The 13,604-nt window shown below is 43.1% G+C and overlaps 2 protein-coding genes across 2 annotated transcripts in view; one reads left to right on the forward strand and one right to left on the reverse strand.

The window, feature by feature from the left end:
• DCLRE1C (DNA cross-link repair 1C) overlaps window positions 1-4,859 on the reverse strand; it is a 63,756-nt gene extending 58,897 nt beyond the window's left edge. The window contains exon 1 of the mRNA XM_033852473.2: window positions 4,624-4,859. The gene's annotated coding sequence lies outside the window, so the exon portion shown is untranslated. The remainder of the gene's footprint in view (window positions 1-4,623) is intronic.
• On the forward strand, window positions 4,280-12,696 carry MEIG1 (meiosis/spermiogenesis associated 1). The gene is made up of 3 exons (XM_004314327.3): window positions 4,280-4,508; window positions 7,656-7,822; window positions 12,376-12,696. The coding sequence occupies exons 2-3, from the start codon at window positions 7,685-7,687 to the stop codon at window positions 12,502-12,504; spliced, it is 267 nt and encodes an 88-aa protein (XP_004314375.1). The 5' UTR covers window positions 4,280-4,508; window positions 7,656-7,684; the 3' UTR covers window positions 12,505-12,696.
• The last annotated feature ends 908 nt before the right edge of the window (window positions 12,697-13,604 follow it).

The following is a 13,604-nucleotide window of genomic DNA, read 5'->3' on the forward strand; positions in this document are numbered from 1 at the left end:
TAATTAATCTACAACAAAGAAGGCAAGGATATACAATGGAGAAAAGACAGTCTCTTCAATGGTGTTGTTGGGAAAACTGGACAGCTACATGTAAAAAATGAAATTAGAACACTTCTAACATCATATACAAAAATAACTCAAAATAGATTAAAGACCTAAATGTAACACCAGAAGCCATAAGATTCCTAAAAGAAAACATAGGCGTAACACTCTGACATAAATTGTCACAATGTGGGACCTCCCTGGTGGTGCAGTCGTTAAGAATCCGCCTGCCAATGCAGGGGACACGGGTTCGAGCCCTGGCCCGGGAAGATCCCACATGCCGCGGAGCAGCTAAGCCCATGCACCACAACTACTGAGCCTGTGCTCTAGAGCCTGCGAGCCACAACTACTGAGCCCACGCACCACAACTACTGAGCCCACGTGCCACAACTACTGAAGCCTGTGTGCCTAGAGCCTGTGCTCCACAACAAGAGAAGCCACTGCAATAAGAAGCCCGCGCACCACAACGAAGAGCAGCCCCCGCTCGCTGCAACAAGAGAAAGCCCACGCGCAGCAACTTAGACCCAATGCAGCCAAATAAATAAATAAATGATAAAGTTAAAATAAAAGATTGTCACAATGTTTTTGGAGGTCTGTCTCCTAAAGCAAAGGAAATAAAAGCAAAATAAACAGATGGGACCTAATTAAGCTTAAAAACTTTTGCGCAGCTAGGAAACCATCAACAAGCCCGAAAGATAACCTACTAAATGGGAGAAAATATTTGCAAGTAATACGACCTATAAGGGGTTAATATACAAAATATTTAAACAGCTCATACAACTCAACAGCAAAAAAACAATCTAATTTAAAAATGGGTAGAAGACCTGAACAGACATTTTTCCAAAGAAGACATACAGCTGACCAACAGGGACATGAAAAGATGCTCAACATCATTAATCAACAGAGAAATGCAAATTAGTACCACAATGAGATATCACCTTACACCAGAATGACTATCATCAAAAAGAACACAAATAAATATTGGTGAAGGTGTGGAGAAAAGAGATCCCTTGTACACTGTTGGGGGGAATGTAAATTGGTGCAGCCACTGTGGAAAACAGTATGGAAGTTTCTCAAAAAACTAAAAATAGAACTCTCATATGACCCAGCAATTCCACTCCTGGGTATATATCAAAAAAAAAAAAAAATCCCCACTAATTCGAAAAGATACATGCACTCCAAGGTTCATAGCAGCATTATTTACAATTACCAAGATATGGAATCAACCTAAGTGTCCATCACCAGATGAATGGGTAAATAAGAGGAGATAGATATATATATATAAAGTGAACTACTACTCAGCCATAAAAAAAAGAATGAAATTTTGTCATTTGCAACAACATGGATGGACTTGGAGGGCATTATGCTAAGTGAAATAAGGTAGATAGAGAAAGACAAATACTGTATGATATCGCTTATTTGTAGAATCTAAAAAAATTTTTAAAACTAGTGAATATAACAAAAAAGCAACAGACTCACAGATATAGAGAACAAACTAGTGGTTACCAGTAGGGAGAGGGAAGCAGGCAGGGGCAAGATAGGGGTAGGGGATTAAGAGGTACAAACTACTATGTATAAAATATACAAGCTACAAGGATATATTGTACAACACAGCGACTATAGCCAAGATTTTATAATAACCATAAGTGCAGTATAACATTTAAATATTGTGAATCACTATGTTGTACACCTGAAACTTATATAATCTTGTACATCAACTGCACACCAATAAGAAAATTATTTTAAGGAAAGGACCAGATCAAGAAGGTCTTGTACACCAAGCCAAGGAGTTGAAACTCTAACTTGAGTGACAGTGGCAAGCCAGGGTGGTTTGAAACAAGGCAGTGACAGGTGAGATTAGAGCAGTATTTCTCAAAATATGACACCTGGAAGAACATCACCAGTAGTATATTTGGAAATGGGTTAGAAATGAAAATTCTCTCCCCCAGTCCAGACCTACTGAATCAGAAACTCTGGGGATGGGCCCAACAGTCTTTTGGGGGGTTTTTTTGTTTGATTGTTTTTGTTTGTTTGTTTGGCCGTGCCACTTGGCATGTGGGGTCTTAGTTCCCCAACCATGGATGGAACCCGCACCCCCTGTGCTGGAAGCGCGGAGTCTTAACCACTGGACCACCAGGGAAGTCCCATGGCAGTCTGTTTTAACACACCTTCCCTCCAGGCGATTCTGATAGATGCTAAAGTTTGAGAACCACTGGATTCAAGTTTAGAAAGACCACTCAGTCTGGGGCTGGGTGTCTGGGTAGGGAGCTACTGCAACACTCCAGGAAATACGATAGTGAGAATTCATTTTTTCATTTAACAAATACTTGTTGACCATCTACTATGTGCTAGACACCGTTCTAGACACTAAAGATTCAGCGGTGAGCAAAGCAAAGCCCATGCGGTAATGGAGCGCACGTTCTAGTGGAAATAGTATCTATTGACATCGTTTATGCAGTTCCAGATGCTGTCCTAAATACATTTAGGTGTATATTTATTTCTTCATCCTCACAACAACCCCATCAGATAGGTACAGTTTTTGTCTTCATTTTACAATTAAGGAAACTTAGTTTAAGTAGTAGAACCCAGATTCAAATCCAAGGTCATGCCCTAGATGCCAATGTCCTAGGCACCATGCTGTACCGCTTCCACAGCATCATAGTGGCAGTGGTAGTGAAAGATATTTATTCAGAATATATTGTTTTAGTACCTACTGAGTGCTAAGCACTGTTCTAGGAATTTAGTTAACAAGATCTCTCTCTTGATGGAAACTACATTCTAGTGAAAGATAAATAATAAAATTAAGAAACAAGCAATATAGGGCTTCCCTGGTGGTGCAGTGGTTGAGAGTCCACCTGCCGATGCAGGGGACAAGTGTTCTTGCCCCAGTCTGGGAAGATCCCACATGCCGCGGAGCGGCTGGGCCCGTGAGCCATGGCCGCTGAGCCTGCGCGTCCAGAGCCTGTGCTCCGCAACGGGAGAGGCCACAGCAGTGAGAGGCCCACGTACCGCAAAAAAAAAAAAAGAAAGAAAAAGAAACAAGCAATATAAAAAAGCATTATGCTAAGAAAAGGAAAAAAAAGAAGCAAGCAATATAAATAGTATATTAGAAGGCGATAAGTCTTGTGGAAAAAAGAAACACGAGAACATAGTAAGACAGATAGAGAACGTGATGGGAAGAGAGAGCTACAGGGATTGGGATGGGCAAGTTGAGATATCAACAAAGACTTAAAAACAAGGAAGTTAGCCAAGGGAATAAATGAAGACCATTCCAGGCAGAGGAAGCAGCTACATCTAAATCCTTAATGTGAGAGCAGGGCGAGGAACAGCCAGGCCAGTGTGGCTGGAGCAGAGTGATCCCCGGCTACAGAGCAAGGGAGGAGGGATTGCATGCAAATCTTGTAGGGCTTTGTTGGTTTTTACTCTGTAAAACGGGAAGCCATTGCAGGATTGGGAGAGAGAAATGACATAATCTTGTTTAGGTTTTAACAAGATGGAACCTATTGTTTTGTTGAGAATGGACTGCAGGGGACAAGAAGAGCCTGTTGGGAACTATTGCAATAACCAGAGGGGGAAAGGTGATGGTGGATTGCGCTGGATGGGATCAGTAGAGCCAACAGGTTTTGCGGATGGATGGATATTTTGCTGATGGAGGGCCAGAGAAAGTGGACTCTAGGGACCACCTACCGAAAGGGGGAGAGCGTGGAAGGGGCAGGTTTGAGGGTGGGTGCTCGGAGGGTGGCTGTTTTGGACAACCAGACAGACGTTGAATACACGTTGGTTACACAAGTCTAGAATTTGGAGAGAGATCTGGTCTAAGGAAATAAATTTGTGAGTTGTAAGTAAATAGGCAGTCTTTTAAATGATTAATAATGTAGGTAATGTTGGGAAAAGATAAAGCTATAGGTGTCATTTCTCATAGGTTTACTAATTGTCAGGCACTGTGCTCGACCCAGTGGATTGGCTCATTTAATTCCAACAAAATAAGAAGAGGTGGGACAGATAGGAGGTATCTACCATCAGGGACCAGAAGCACCAATGGTCTCTGTTCTCTGACCGGCTTTTTTAAGGAATTCCGTCTGTGATTGATGCAGCGGCAAGCAGTCCTCTCTCCACCTCGAAGTGGGGTTGAGAAGTTGCAAGGCTCCACCCTGCGATCGACTTTCACTCTCCAAACTGGGCCCCGCCCACGCGCTTGCGCACAAAGGCCCGATCGCAGGGGGCGGGGCCTGAGCGAGCACAAAGGGGCCTGAAAGAGTTGAGCGCTCGTGCTGTGCTGGGCGTTGCCGGGCGAAGCGAGTGTCGCCGAGGCCGCTACAGTTGGCCTCTCGCTGGCCCAGCCCAGCCCACGGATCCCGAGTGGAGAACACGAGCACCACCGGACTCGCTGGCGAGCTCCCAGGCGGGGCGCCCCGGCCTCTCAAGGGTGGCCGAGCGAGGGTTACCCAGGCGAGCAGGACCCACGGGTGAGTGGGCGCGTCACTGCGGGGCCGGGCCCTGCCCGCCCCGCCCCTGTGCCTGCCAGGCCCCGCCCCGAAGCCCAGGCTCCGCCCCTTCTGCCCCGCTGCTCCTTCTGGGTACCTGAGATCTGTCCACCTCGCTCCTCTTTTTTCTCGTTTCCTCTTTTTTTAGGAAGGGTCTTTAATTTCGAGTCTCCGTAGTTTCCGCGCCCCCTTTGTCTTTAGGGGTCTCGATTCTGGGGGCTCCTTTCTGAGTTCCTCCTGCAGGTCAGTCATTTGATCCCCAGGGTTTAGGATACTTTCTCCATCTCAGCCTTCTCTAGGCAGATTGTACCTTACAGACGTGATTGTTGATTTCTGGAAGAAGAAAAAAAAAAGTTTGAGGGACCAGAGAAGCCCCATCGGTCAGCTCGCGGGGTCCCCGAAAGGAGGGACTTTCTGCTGTGCAGATGCACACTAGCACACCTGGATCGTGGACCACCAAGGCCTGTTATGGAAACCAATTCTGTTGTTCAGCTGAACCCCAAAAAACTTTGGGAAGGGAAGTGTAAGAATTGTAGAGATAATCTAGTGAGACCTCTTCTCGGTTCAGGAAGCAGAGGCCCGAGAGAGTGAACTGACTTGGTCCAGGTTACATGCTAGTTAAAGGGCCCCTCCGCCCGTATTCCGCTGTGTCTAGGAATGGAAAAAATAAAATGGGGAAAGAAATGGAAGATTAGCCTTTCTTATAGCTCTTGGGGTTTTAATACGACTATAAAAGTAAAAGCACTTTTCAGAGCTAGAAGAAGGTGATGGATGGCTTTTTGCATAGAAGGGAGTTTGAAATTACATCAAAGGCTTCTGTTAGATTAAAACCTCAGATTGTCACGGACTTAATATTGGTGGGATTTTTAAATACCCACATAAACCCTAATACTGTTTAATAAAATTTGATTTTTGCAAACTAGAGAGTCAGGCATTGCCATTTCCTGTTTTTCCAGACACAGCTTAGTATTACAGAAGTCAAATGTATTTTATATAAATTATTTTTTGCCACAGCTGTCATTAAAGAAACCGCTAACTTTCGCAGTGCTGAAGGCTACCAGCAGAATTAGTGCTGCCAGTGAATTTCTGGAAATCACGGAAATCTTTAAGGAATTTTAAGTTGATCTTTCCTATTTTTAGTTGCATTCTGTTTTTAATAAGTAGTAAGTGGTAAGAGAGACCAAAAGAATTTACACTATCACCATATAGTATAGCCACTAGGGTTCCTCTTATGGTGAAAATACACTCATGTCCCCTTTAGATATTTTGGGAAAGCAGAGTATTGAAATGCCTGATATGTTTATTTATTTGGCCGCGTGGCATGCGGGATCTTAGTTCCCCTGTGCAGGGATTGAACCTGTGCCCCCTGGCGTGGAAGCACAGAGCCCTAACCACTGGACTGCCAGGGAACTCCCAAATGCCTGATATGTTTAGGGGGATGCATATTTCTACTGAGAAAAATGGCGATTTCCCCAGTAGTTAAGCTGAATGCAGCATATTTTTCTGCTCTATTAAATGTTTGAAAATGATGAAAGGTTACATAGATAACATTTAGGAAAATACTTTTTTTTTTTTTTTTTTTTTTGGCGGTACGCGGGCCTCTCACTGTTGTGGCCTCTCCCGTTGCAGAGCACAGGCTCAGGACGCGCAGGCTCAACGGCCATGGCGCACGGGCCCAGCCGCTCCGCGGCGTGTGGGATCTTCCCGGACCGGGGCACGAACCTGTGTCCCCTGCATCGGCAGGCGGACTCTCAATCACTGCGCCATCAGGGAAGCCCGGAAAATACTTTTTGAATGACTTTGAGTAAATAAAAGTATTTTATTATATATCAAAAAGCCAAGCCTCAAGCAGAAATGGCTTGGGTGAAACAAAAATTAAGATAGTGTCACTGCTGGACTTCCCTGGTGGCGCAGTGGTTGAGAGTCCGCCTGCCGATGTAGGGGACACGGGTTCGTGCCCCGGTCCGGGAGGATCCCACATGCCGCGGAGCGGCTGGGCCCACGAGCCATGGCCGCTGAGCCTGCGCGTCCAGAGCCTGGGAGAGGCCACAACAGTGAGAGGCCTGCTTACCGCAAAAAAACAACAACAACAAAACACAATAAGCATTTGTAATTATAACTGAAAAAATTCAAAACTTTGAATTTATTTACAGGATGAGACCTACTTTATTAGGTCTGATTTTAATGTATTTCAGCCAATAGAAACATATTTAAATAGAAGAATGAATTCAAGGAATCATGGTGAAAATTCTGGGCACTTTATTTTAATAAATGACTGTAACATATATTAATATATAATAATTATATAATATTAAAATATACATATATTGTATATAATAGGTATTATATAATATTACATATAATAATAAATGTTAAATGAATGATATATTTTGGTAATAAAATAAGAAGTCACCAAAAAAACAAGTGCAAGATTATGTCTTTGAAAAACTGGCTATACAAGTTTGGTGACTAGACTGTTACGTGAACTAGAGCTGAAAATTTAATTTTAAGGACTACATTGTTTTAAAGTCAGGGATCTCAGTGTCAGGACAGCCACACAGCTGTCATTAACTGTGTCAGTAGTCCATCTTCTCACATCAGGACACAGTGGCCTAAGTCAGTGGACTGCAGTGACTGGCATGTTTCCAAACAGTCAAGAAAAGGAAGAGGAAGAAACCATTGCTTCCCAGTAAGAAGAAAAGGAAGAGAGTGAGAAGACTGATCTTACATTCCCTTAACGGACAAAAAGGGAGATAAAGTTTTGAATATGATTAAATGAAATGGTGGTGGGATATTTTGACAATCTCCTGAGCAGTTAAAACCAGGAGTGTGATTTCAGAAATGTATAAACTATTGTCTGAAATAGCAGAATTAGTCTGCAGCATTTAGGACAGCACTCTGTAACTCTGAATGCAAATTTATGTATCTTTCAGGGTTGATTTTATTTTATTTCCAAAATAGAACATGAATCCTTCTCACTCTTGGAATTGAATGTTTAAAAATCTAATATATTTAATGGGATTCTTAACTCTCTAATTTTTTTTAAATGCTAGTTTTGTCCATTCTTAAAGGGATTTCCCAAACTGTCACTATTATGTTATCTATTAATGTTGTTTTCACATCTTTCAGAAATAACTGGTAATAAGACCTCTGTAGGCATGGCTAGTTCTGACGTGAAACCAAAATCAGTAAGTCATGCCAAAAAGTGGTCAGAAGAGATAGAAAATCTGTACAGATTTCAACACGCAGGATATCGAGATGAAATTGAATATAAACAAGTGAAGCAAGTTGCTATGGTAAGACTTATGCCTCTACAAACCTGAACTCAATATGAGTTTGTTAGGTGGTGAAAAGCACTAAAAAAAAAAAAAAACAAACAAAAACCCACCACCAGCGCTTCCCTGGTGGCGCAGTGGTTGAGAATCTGCCTGCCAATGCAGGGAACACAGGTTCGAGCCCTGGTCTGGGAAGATCCCACATGCCGCGGAGCAACTGGGCCCGTGAGCCACAATTACTGAGCCTGCGTGTCTGGAGCCTGTGCTCCACAACAAGAGAGGCCACGATAGTGAGAGGCCCGCGCACCGTGATGAAGAGTGGCCCCCGCTTGCCACAGCTAGAGAAAGCCCTCGCACAGAAACGAGGACCCAACACAGCCATAAATTAATTAATTAATAAAAACAAACAAACAAACAAACAAAAAAACCCACCACCAACAAAGAACCAGAGAATACTAAAAGGGAATTCTACTCCAGCCTCTCGTTTTACTGATGGGGAGCTGAGGCCCAGAAGAATGAGTTTCAGGCAGACTGAGGCAAGAGGTGGTTCCTCAGCACAGAAACATTAAGAATTTTCTAGCTTTTACTGACAACTGCGCTGTGAATCTTTTATGGTAGACCATCAAAGCAGAGTCATTTTCTCTCCCTAAGGTAATTCTATTATCAGATATTCAGTTTGCTGTGGAACTATTATTTCTTTCCTGTTTCTTTTTTATTTTTACCACAAATTATAAAGGGGTTAAATTCTTCTTTAGGTGACAAAATCTCCCGACTTTGGTTGTGTATTCCAGACTTTCTTTTTTTTTTTAAGAAGATGTTGGGGGTAGGAGTTTATTAATTAATTTTTTTTTTTTTTTTGCTGTGTTGCATCTTCGTTTCTGTGCGAGGGCTTTCTCTAGTTGTGGCAAGCGGGGGCCACTCTTCATCGCGGTGTCCAGACTTTCTTGAGAGACTAGAGACATGGTTTTGCTTTTCAAAGATTATACCAAAATCTAGATACGGCCCCAGTTTATAATGTGATTTTTTAAATTCATTTATTCTACTGAATACTAGGAGGCTGAGTTCGGAAGGATATTATAGAATATAACATAGTATTCATAAATGTATTTTAATTTTTAGAGCTGAGTTGCAACAAAGTGTTTATTATTAACTTGTTTTTTATTTTTGTTTTATGTTTTTTTATTATTAACTCACCATTGTTCAGAGACTAATTCTTAGATGGGTTTTTCAGATCCCCATATTCTTTTTCTTCCTTCATTCTACTCTTTGATCTCTACTTAACACGTCCTAAAAAAGTAGATAGGAAAAAAGATGGAGGCAATACAGAGCTAAAATGTAATAGACTCTTTCATTTAACGGATGTTAATTCAGTAGAGATTATTAGGGGTGGTAAGGAATGAAATTAAACATACTGATCAAATGAGGGTTTGATGGCTGACTATGACTTTCACATATCCATTTCTTCATATCTACTAGCATTTTACTCTTTGGTCCCCATTACCAAAAGGGAGTTTTCATTACTCTATCATCTGTGGCTTCTAAATCGTTGTAAAACACAAGCATCAGCATTTTAATACAGTTCAAACATAAGCTTCATACACTTGCCTTGAGATTGGGATAGGCAATGCCCCTGAAAGGGGTGTAATAGCCAGGATCATATAGGCAAGGTGATCACACAGGCGCTGATGCACCTACACCACCAACCACCCCAGAAACTGCTGTGACTGAGATCAGATAAGAGATAAGAGACTGAGATAAGATCAGATTTAAGGGAACACAAACAACACCCTTAAAGGGGAAGTCCCAAAAAGCACCTGAGGGTTGTGTATGTGTGTGTGTGTGTGTGTGTGTGTGTGTGTGTAACAGCCCGATCCACTGTATGACTTGACAGTTGTAGAGAGGTTTTGCATTTCACTTCAGTGTATATTTATTGGGTACCCGCCATGTGCAAATTTCTGTGCCAGGTGCTTTAAAAAGATAAATATAAAAGCAAGTGCCTGACCTCAAGAAATTTAGAGTACAGGATTTGGAATCAGTCTGCCCAGGCCTTGCATCCTGGCTCTCCTCCTTGGCTAGGGAACCCTGAACAGGGTTCGTAACCCTTACTGAGCTCAAGTGTAAAATGGCGATGCCACTGCCTGCTTTAGAAAATTGTCTCAGGAACAAAATGAAACCATGTGTTGCAAGTGCCTCCTATTGTAGTGCTCAGTAGTAGTTTGTTGAGTGAATGAATGGTGTTCAGTGAATGATAGCTTTTATTATTCCTGTATCTTGGAGTGGAAGATTAAGAGTGACAAACAATAAAAACTTATGCAAGTGAAAATATATGCCCCCCCAAATTAAAGGAAGATAAAATTTTCTTCCTTCATGGACAATCTTCCAAAAGGGCTTCATGCCCCGAGAGGCATTTGCAGTGGGCCTTAAAGGATGGACAGGAGGATAACTGAAGGCTTGCCTTGATTGGCAGTGGTCTGAAGGGTTTGGGTGATGTTCTTGTCCTTACCTAAAGCACACGTCCTTATGGGCACTATTAGTGCTTACTGATCTCCTGCCCAAGGAGCGCTGACTTGAGGACCATAGCACCCGCCTCCACCATTCTCTAAGGAATGAAGGTTTCCTAGGTTGAATGGGAGTGATGGGTAGAAAGCCAAGAAGAAAAAATTATGAAAGAGCAAAGGGTTATAGAAAGAAAAAATCCTAGAGGTTGATGAGGCAGGACCAGCACATCTGTTTGGAAGCCCCCCCGATTTCCTAGGGTGAGGCAGCTGGAAGCAGGACCTCAGTCCTTGTCTTCTTTGAAGAAATAATTCAGCAAAGTGACAAAGATTGTGAAGCAGATAAAGTGTTCATTGGGAGTAAAGTACGTGTTGAAGAACACACAGGCAGACTCAGAGTTGCACGCAATAGGGGTGGCTGAGATCGCTTACATGGGGGCAGTCTTCTGGGTTACCTCTGGCCAATCGTCCTGTTCGTGCCCACATTTGGCCTGACTCAGGGTCCTTCCTGGTGGGTGCACACGTATCTCTCAGCCAAGATGGATTCCAGTGTGAAGGTTTCTGGGAGGTTGGCAGGACATATTATGGGCTGGTGGCTCCTCTCTCCTTTGGCACCTCCCGAGAGTGAGGACCTTCTCTGCGCACGTGTCAAGCTGGAAAATCCCCTTTGCCACAAGAATGAGAAGACTGTGGTCACGTTGTCTTCCACCCAATCAGGGCTCTGCTCCTGCTGGCCTCTTATCTCGAGGTGTCAGCAGGAGGCTGGTTGCAGCTGCTCAGCCTGGGCCCATCTGTCTCCTTCCTCAATCCCACATAAAGTGCTGTGGGTATTCTGAAGCAGCAGCAGTGTACTGTTTCTTCACTGAATAAGGCGGTTGGGGGACCCTACTAAATGAGAGAGCCTCTTGGCCCCAAGAGGAAGACAGCGGTAATGGTATCTTGAGAACTTCTTCCTTTCTCTGCTGAGGGTAATGGAAGCAACAAAGGGCAGGCTTGACCTAAGTGATGGAAAGCATTGCTTTTCTCTATGATGTACGTGTCAGAGAGACTGCCAAGGTTTACCAGATAGGCTGCTACCCGTTTTTGCTAACTCCTAAATAAACGAGACCACAGAAGAAAGCGAAAATATGTTGCTAGAAAATAAAGGATGTGTGTTCTTTTGTATGCGTGGCATGTTCGTGTTCCAGTTTGGAAGCTGTGATTTATAAGTGGGGGATTGGAGAATGAGTAGCTGCCTGTAGAGATGATGTTGAAGGACAGGACTTGTTTTTTATGCCGGGAACACAAAATCGAAATACTAGGGTCTTGACAGTGGTGGAGTACATGTCACACAATCCAGAAGCAACATACCTAACCACAGCAAAAATGCACTGACCTGAGCAAGAAAGTATAACACGAATTCAGAGAGGAAGGGGAGGAAAATGTCCAAAAAGATCGAGCCGAACGATCAAGTAAGCAAACCAATGTGGCGAACGAGAGAGACTAGTGGGGAGAAGGTAAGAAGAGATTGCTAAGGACTATGTTCATGACCTCAATTTCTATGAAAAATTGAGTTTGCAGGTGTGAACTTGAAACATGGACATGAGGAAATACACGTGTATTTCTCTAGATATAGAGATTTTCTAGATGTAGAGATTTAGATATCTCTAGTCTAACTGCTTCCTTTAGTCACCCCTGTGGCCTGGGCCTAGCCCTAATTTCCTCCTTGGGTATTATTTTTAGAAGTTAGTAAGTAATAATGCTTAAAATAGTTTGTAAACATAAGGATAAAGTTTAGATTATTTTGAATGTTTTATCTTGGCTGCAGAGTAGAAATTTAAATCTAGAAATTGGGATCTGAATTAGTTGCCCTGCAGTATAAGGCTGCCACTTAACGTATGTTGTGTGTTGTGTGTGTGTGTGTGTGTGTGTGTGTGTGAGTGTGTGTGTAAGATATCACTAAGAGCTCAAGTAGTTTTAAATTTAATGTTGTACTTTAATTGTTTGATGTGACTTGTGTTTTTAACTGTTTGATAGTGAAATATTATATAAAAAGAACATCAACATTACAATATTGGTACTCTGGTTTTCAATATACAGGTAGATCGTTGGCCAGAGACAGGATATGTGAAGAAACTTCAGAGACGGGACAATACTTTCTATTACTACAACAGACAGAGGGAATGTGATGACAAGGAAGTCCACAAAGTGAAAATTTATGCTTACTAGCCTTACTTCTTTGTATTACCTGTCATTATCTTTTTAAAAATCCACTGTTTGATTCTACATATGTAAGTGTCATTTTACAAAAGACTCCAAAATGCAGACTTCAATGGAATGTTTTGAGACACAAAAGCCACGAAACTTGGTCTCCAATAATCATCCCATTCTGTTCTAAAATATAACTGCAGTAGCATTCCATTGGTTCTGTTCTGAGAGCGCGTTCGTGAGTCCAGTTTGTTCGTAAGTCCAACAGAGCTAGCCTAGGTACCCGACTAACACAATCGGCTATATAGTACTGTACTGTAATAGGTTTAGAATACTTTTCACACAAATAATACATAAAAAACAAACACAAAAAATAAAGAAGACATTTTTACTCTTACAGTACAGTCCCTTGAAAAGGACAGTAGTACAGCACAACAGCTGGCATCCAGGGGCTGACATCGAGTGAGCCGGCAAGAAGAGTTACTGACTGGAGGAGGGAGAGGAGGTGGGCGACGGTAGAGCTGAAGGATCGTCAGCGATAGGAGATGGAGGGCGAGCGGCAATTCCACTCACGCCTGACACTGATGGAACGCACGTTCGCATCTTGGAAAGTTCGCAACTTGAAGGTTCGTATGTAGGGGACTTACTGTACTACGCAGAGAAGAAAGAGCCCCACTTGAAACTATTGCAGTGGTTGTGTAGAGGTTAGTCCCCCCACGCCCATCACTTTGAACTGCTAGATCTGCATTCTGTGGCCCGAGGGGCTTTCTCTTGCCTCTGGAGTCCTTTGCCTCTCACTGAGTTGAGTGAAAATGCCAAGAAATGATGGTGCCTGGGGCGGAGAGGTATCAAAGGCCCAGCCACCTGCTTCCGCAGGGAGGAATCAACCTGAGGTTAATCTTTGCTCACGTGCAGCAGTAACTCATTGGATGACGCAGGCAACTGGCTCTCTTCCATCCTTGCTCCCTTCCCCCACTCCCCTGCCAGCGGCTCTTTCCCTCCTGAATCACCTCCTGGGACTTGGAGCCTGGTCCTGGGGTCAGCTTCTGGGTCCCCTCCCCGCCACCACCACCATAGAAGACGTGTTCCAGTGCTGCCTGGCATCACTGCAGAAACTGCCC

This window comes from Tursiops truncatus, chromosome 2 (assembly GCF_011762595.2).
Source record: "Tursiops truncatus isolate mTurTru1 chromosome 2, mTurTru1.mat.Y, whole genome shotgun sequence".
NCBI lineage: Eukaryota > Metazoa > Chordata > Mammalia > Artiodactyla > Delphinidae > Tursiops > Tursiops truncatus.

Bases quoted from the DNA above. Each gene is read 5' to 3' on its own strand.
- MEIG1 (XM_004314327.3), top strand. From the start codon at position 7,685: ATGGCTAGTTCTGACGTGAAACCAAAATCAGTAAGTCATGCCAAAAAG. The intron at 7,823-12,375 runs GTAAGACTTATG...TTCAATATACAG, and splicing joins AAGTGAAGCAAGTTGCTATG to GTAGATCGTTGGCCAGAGAC.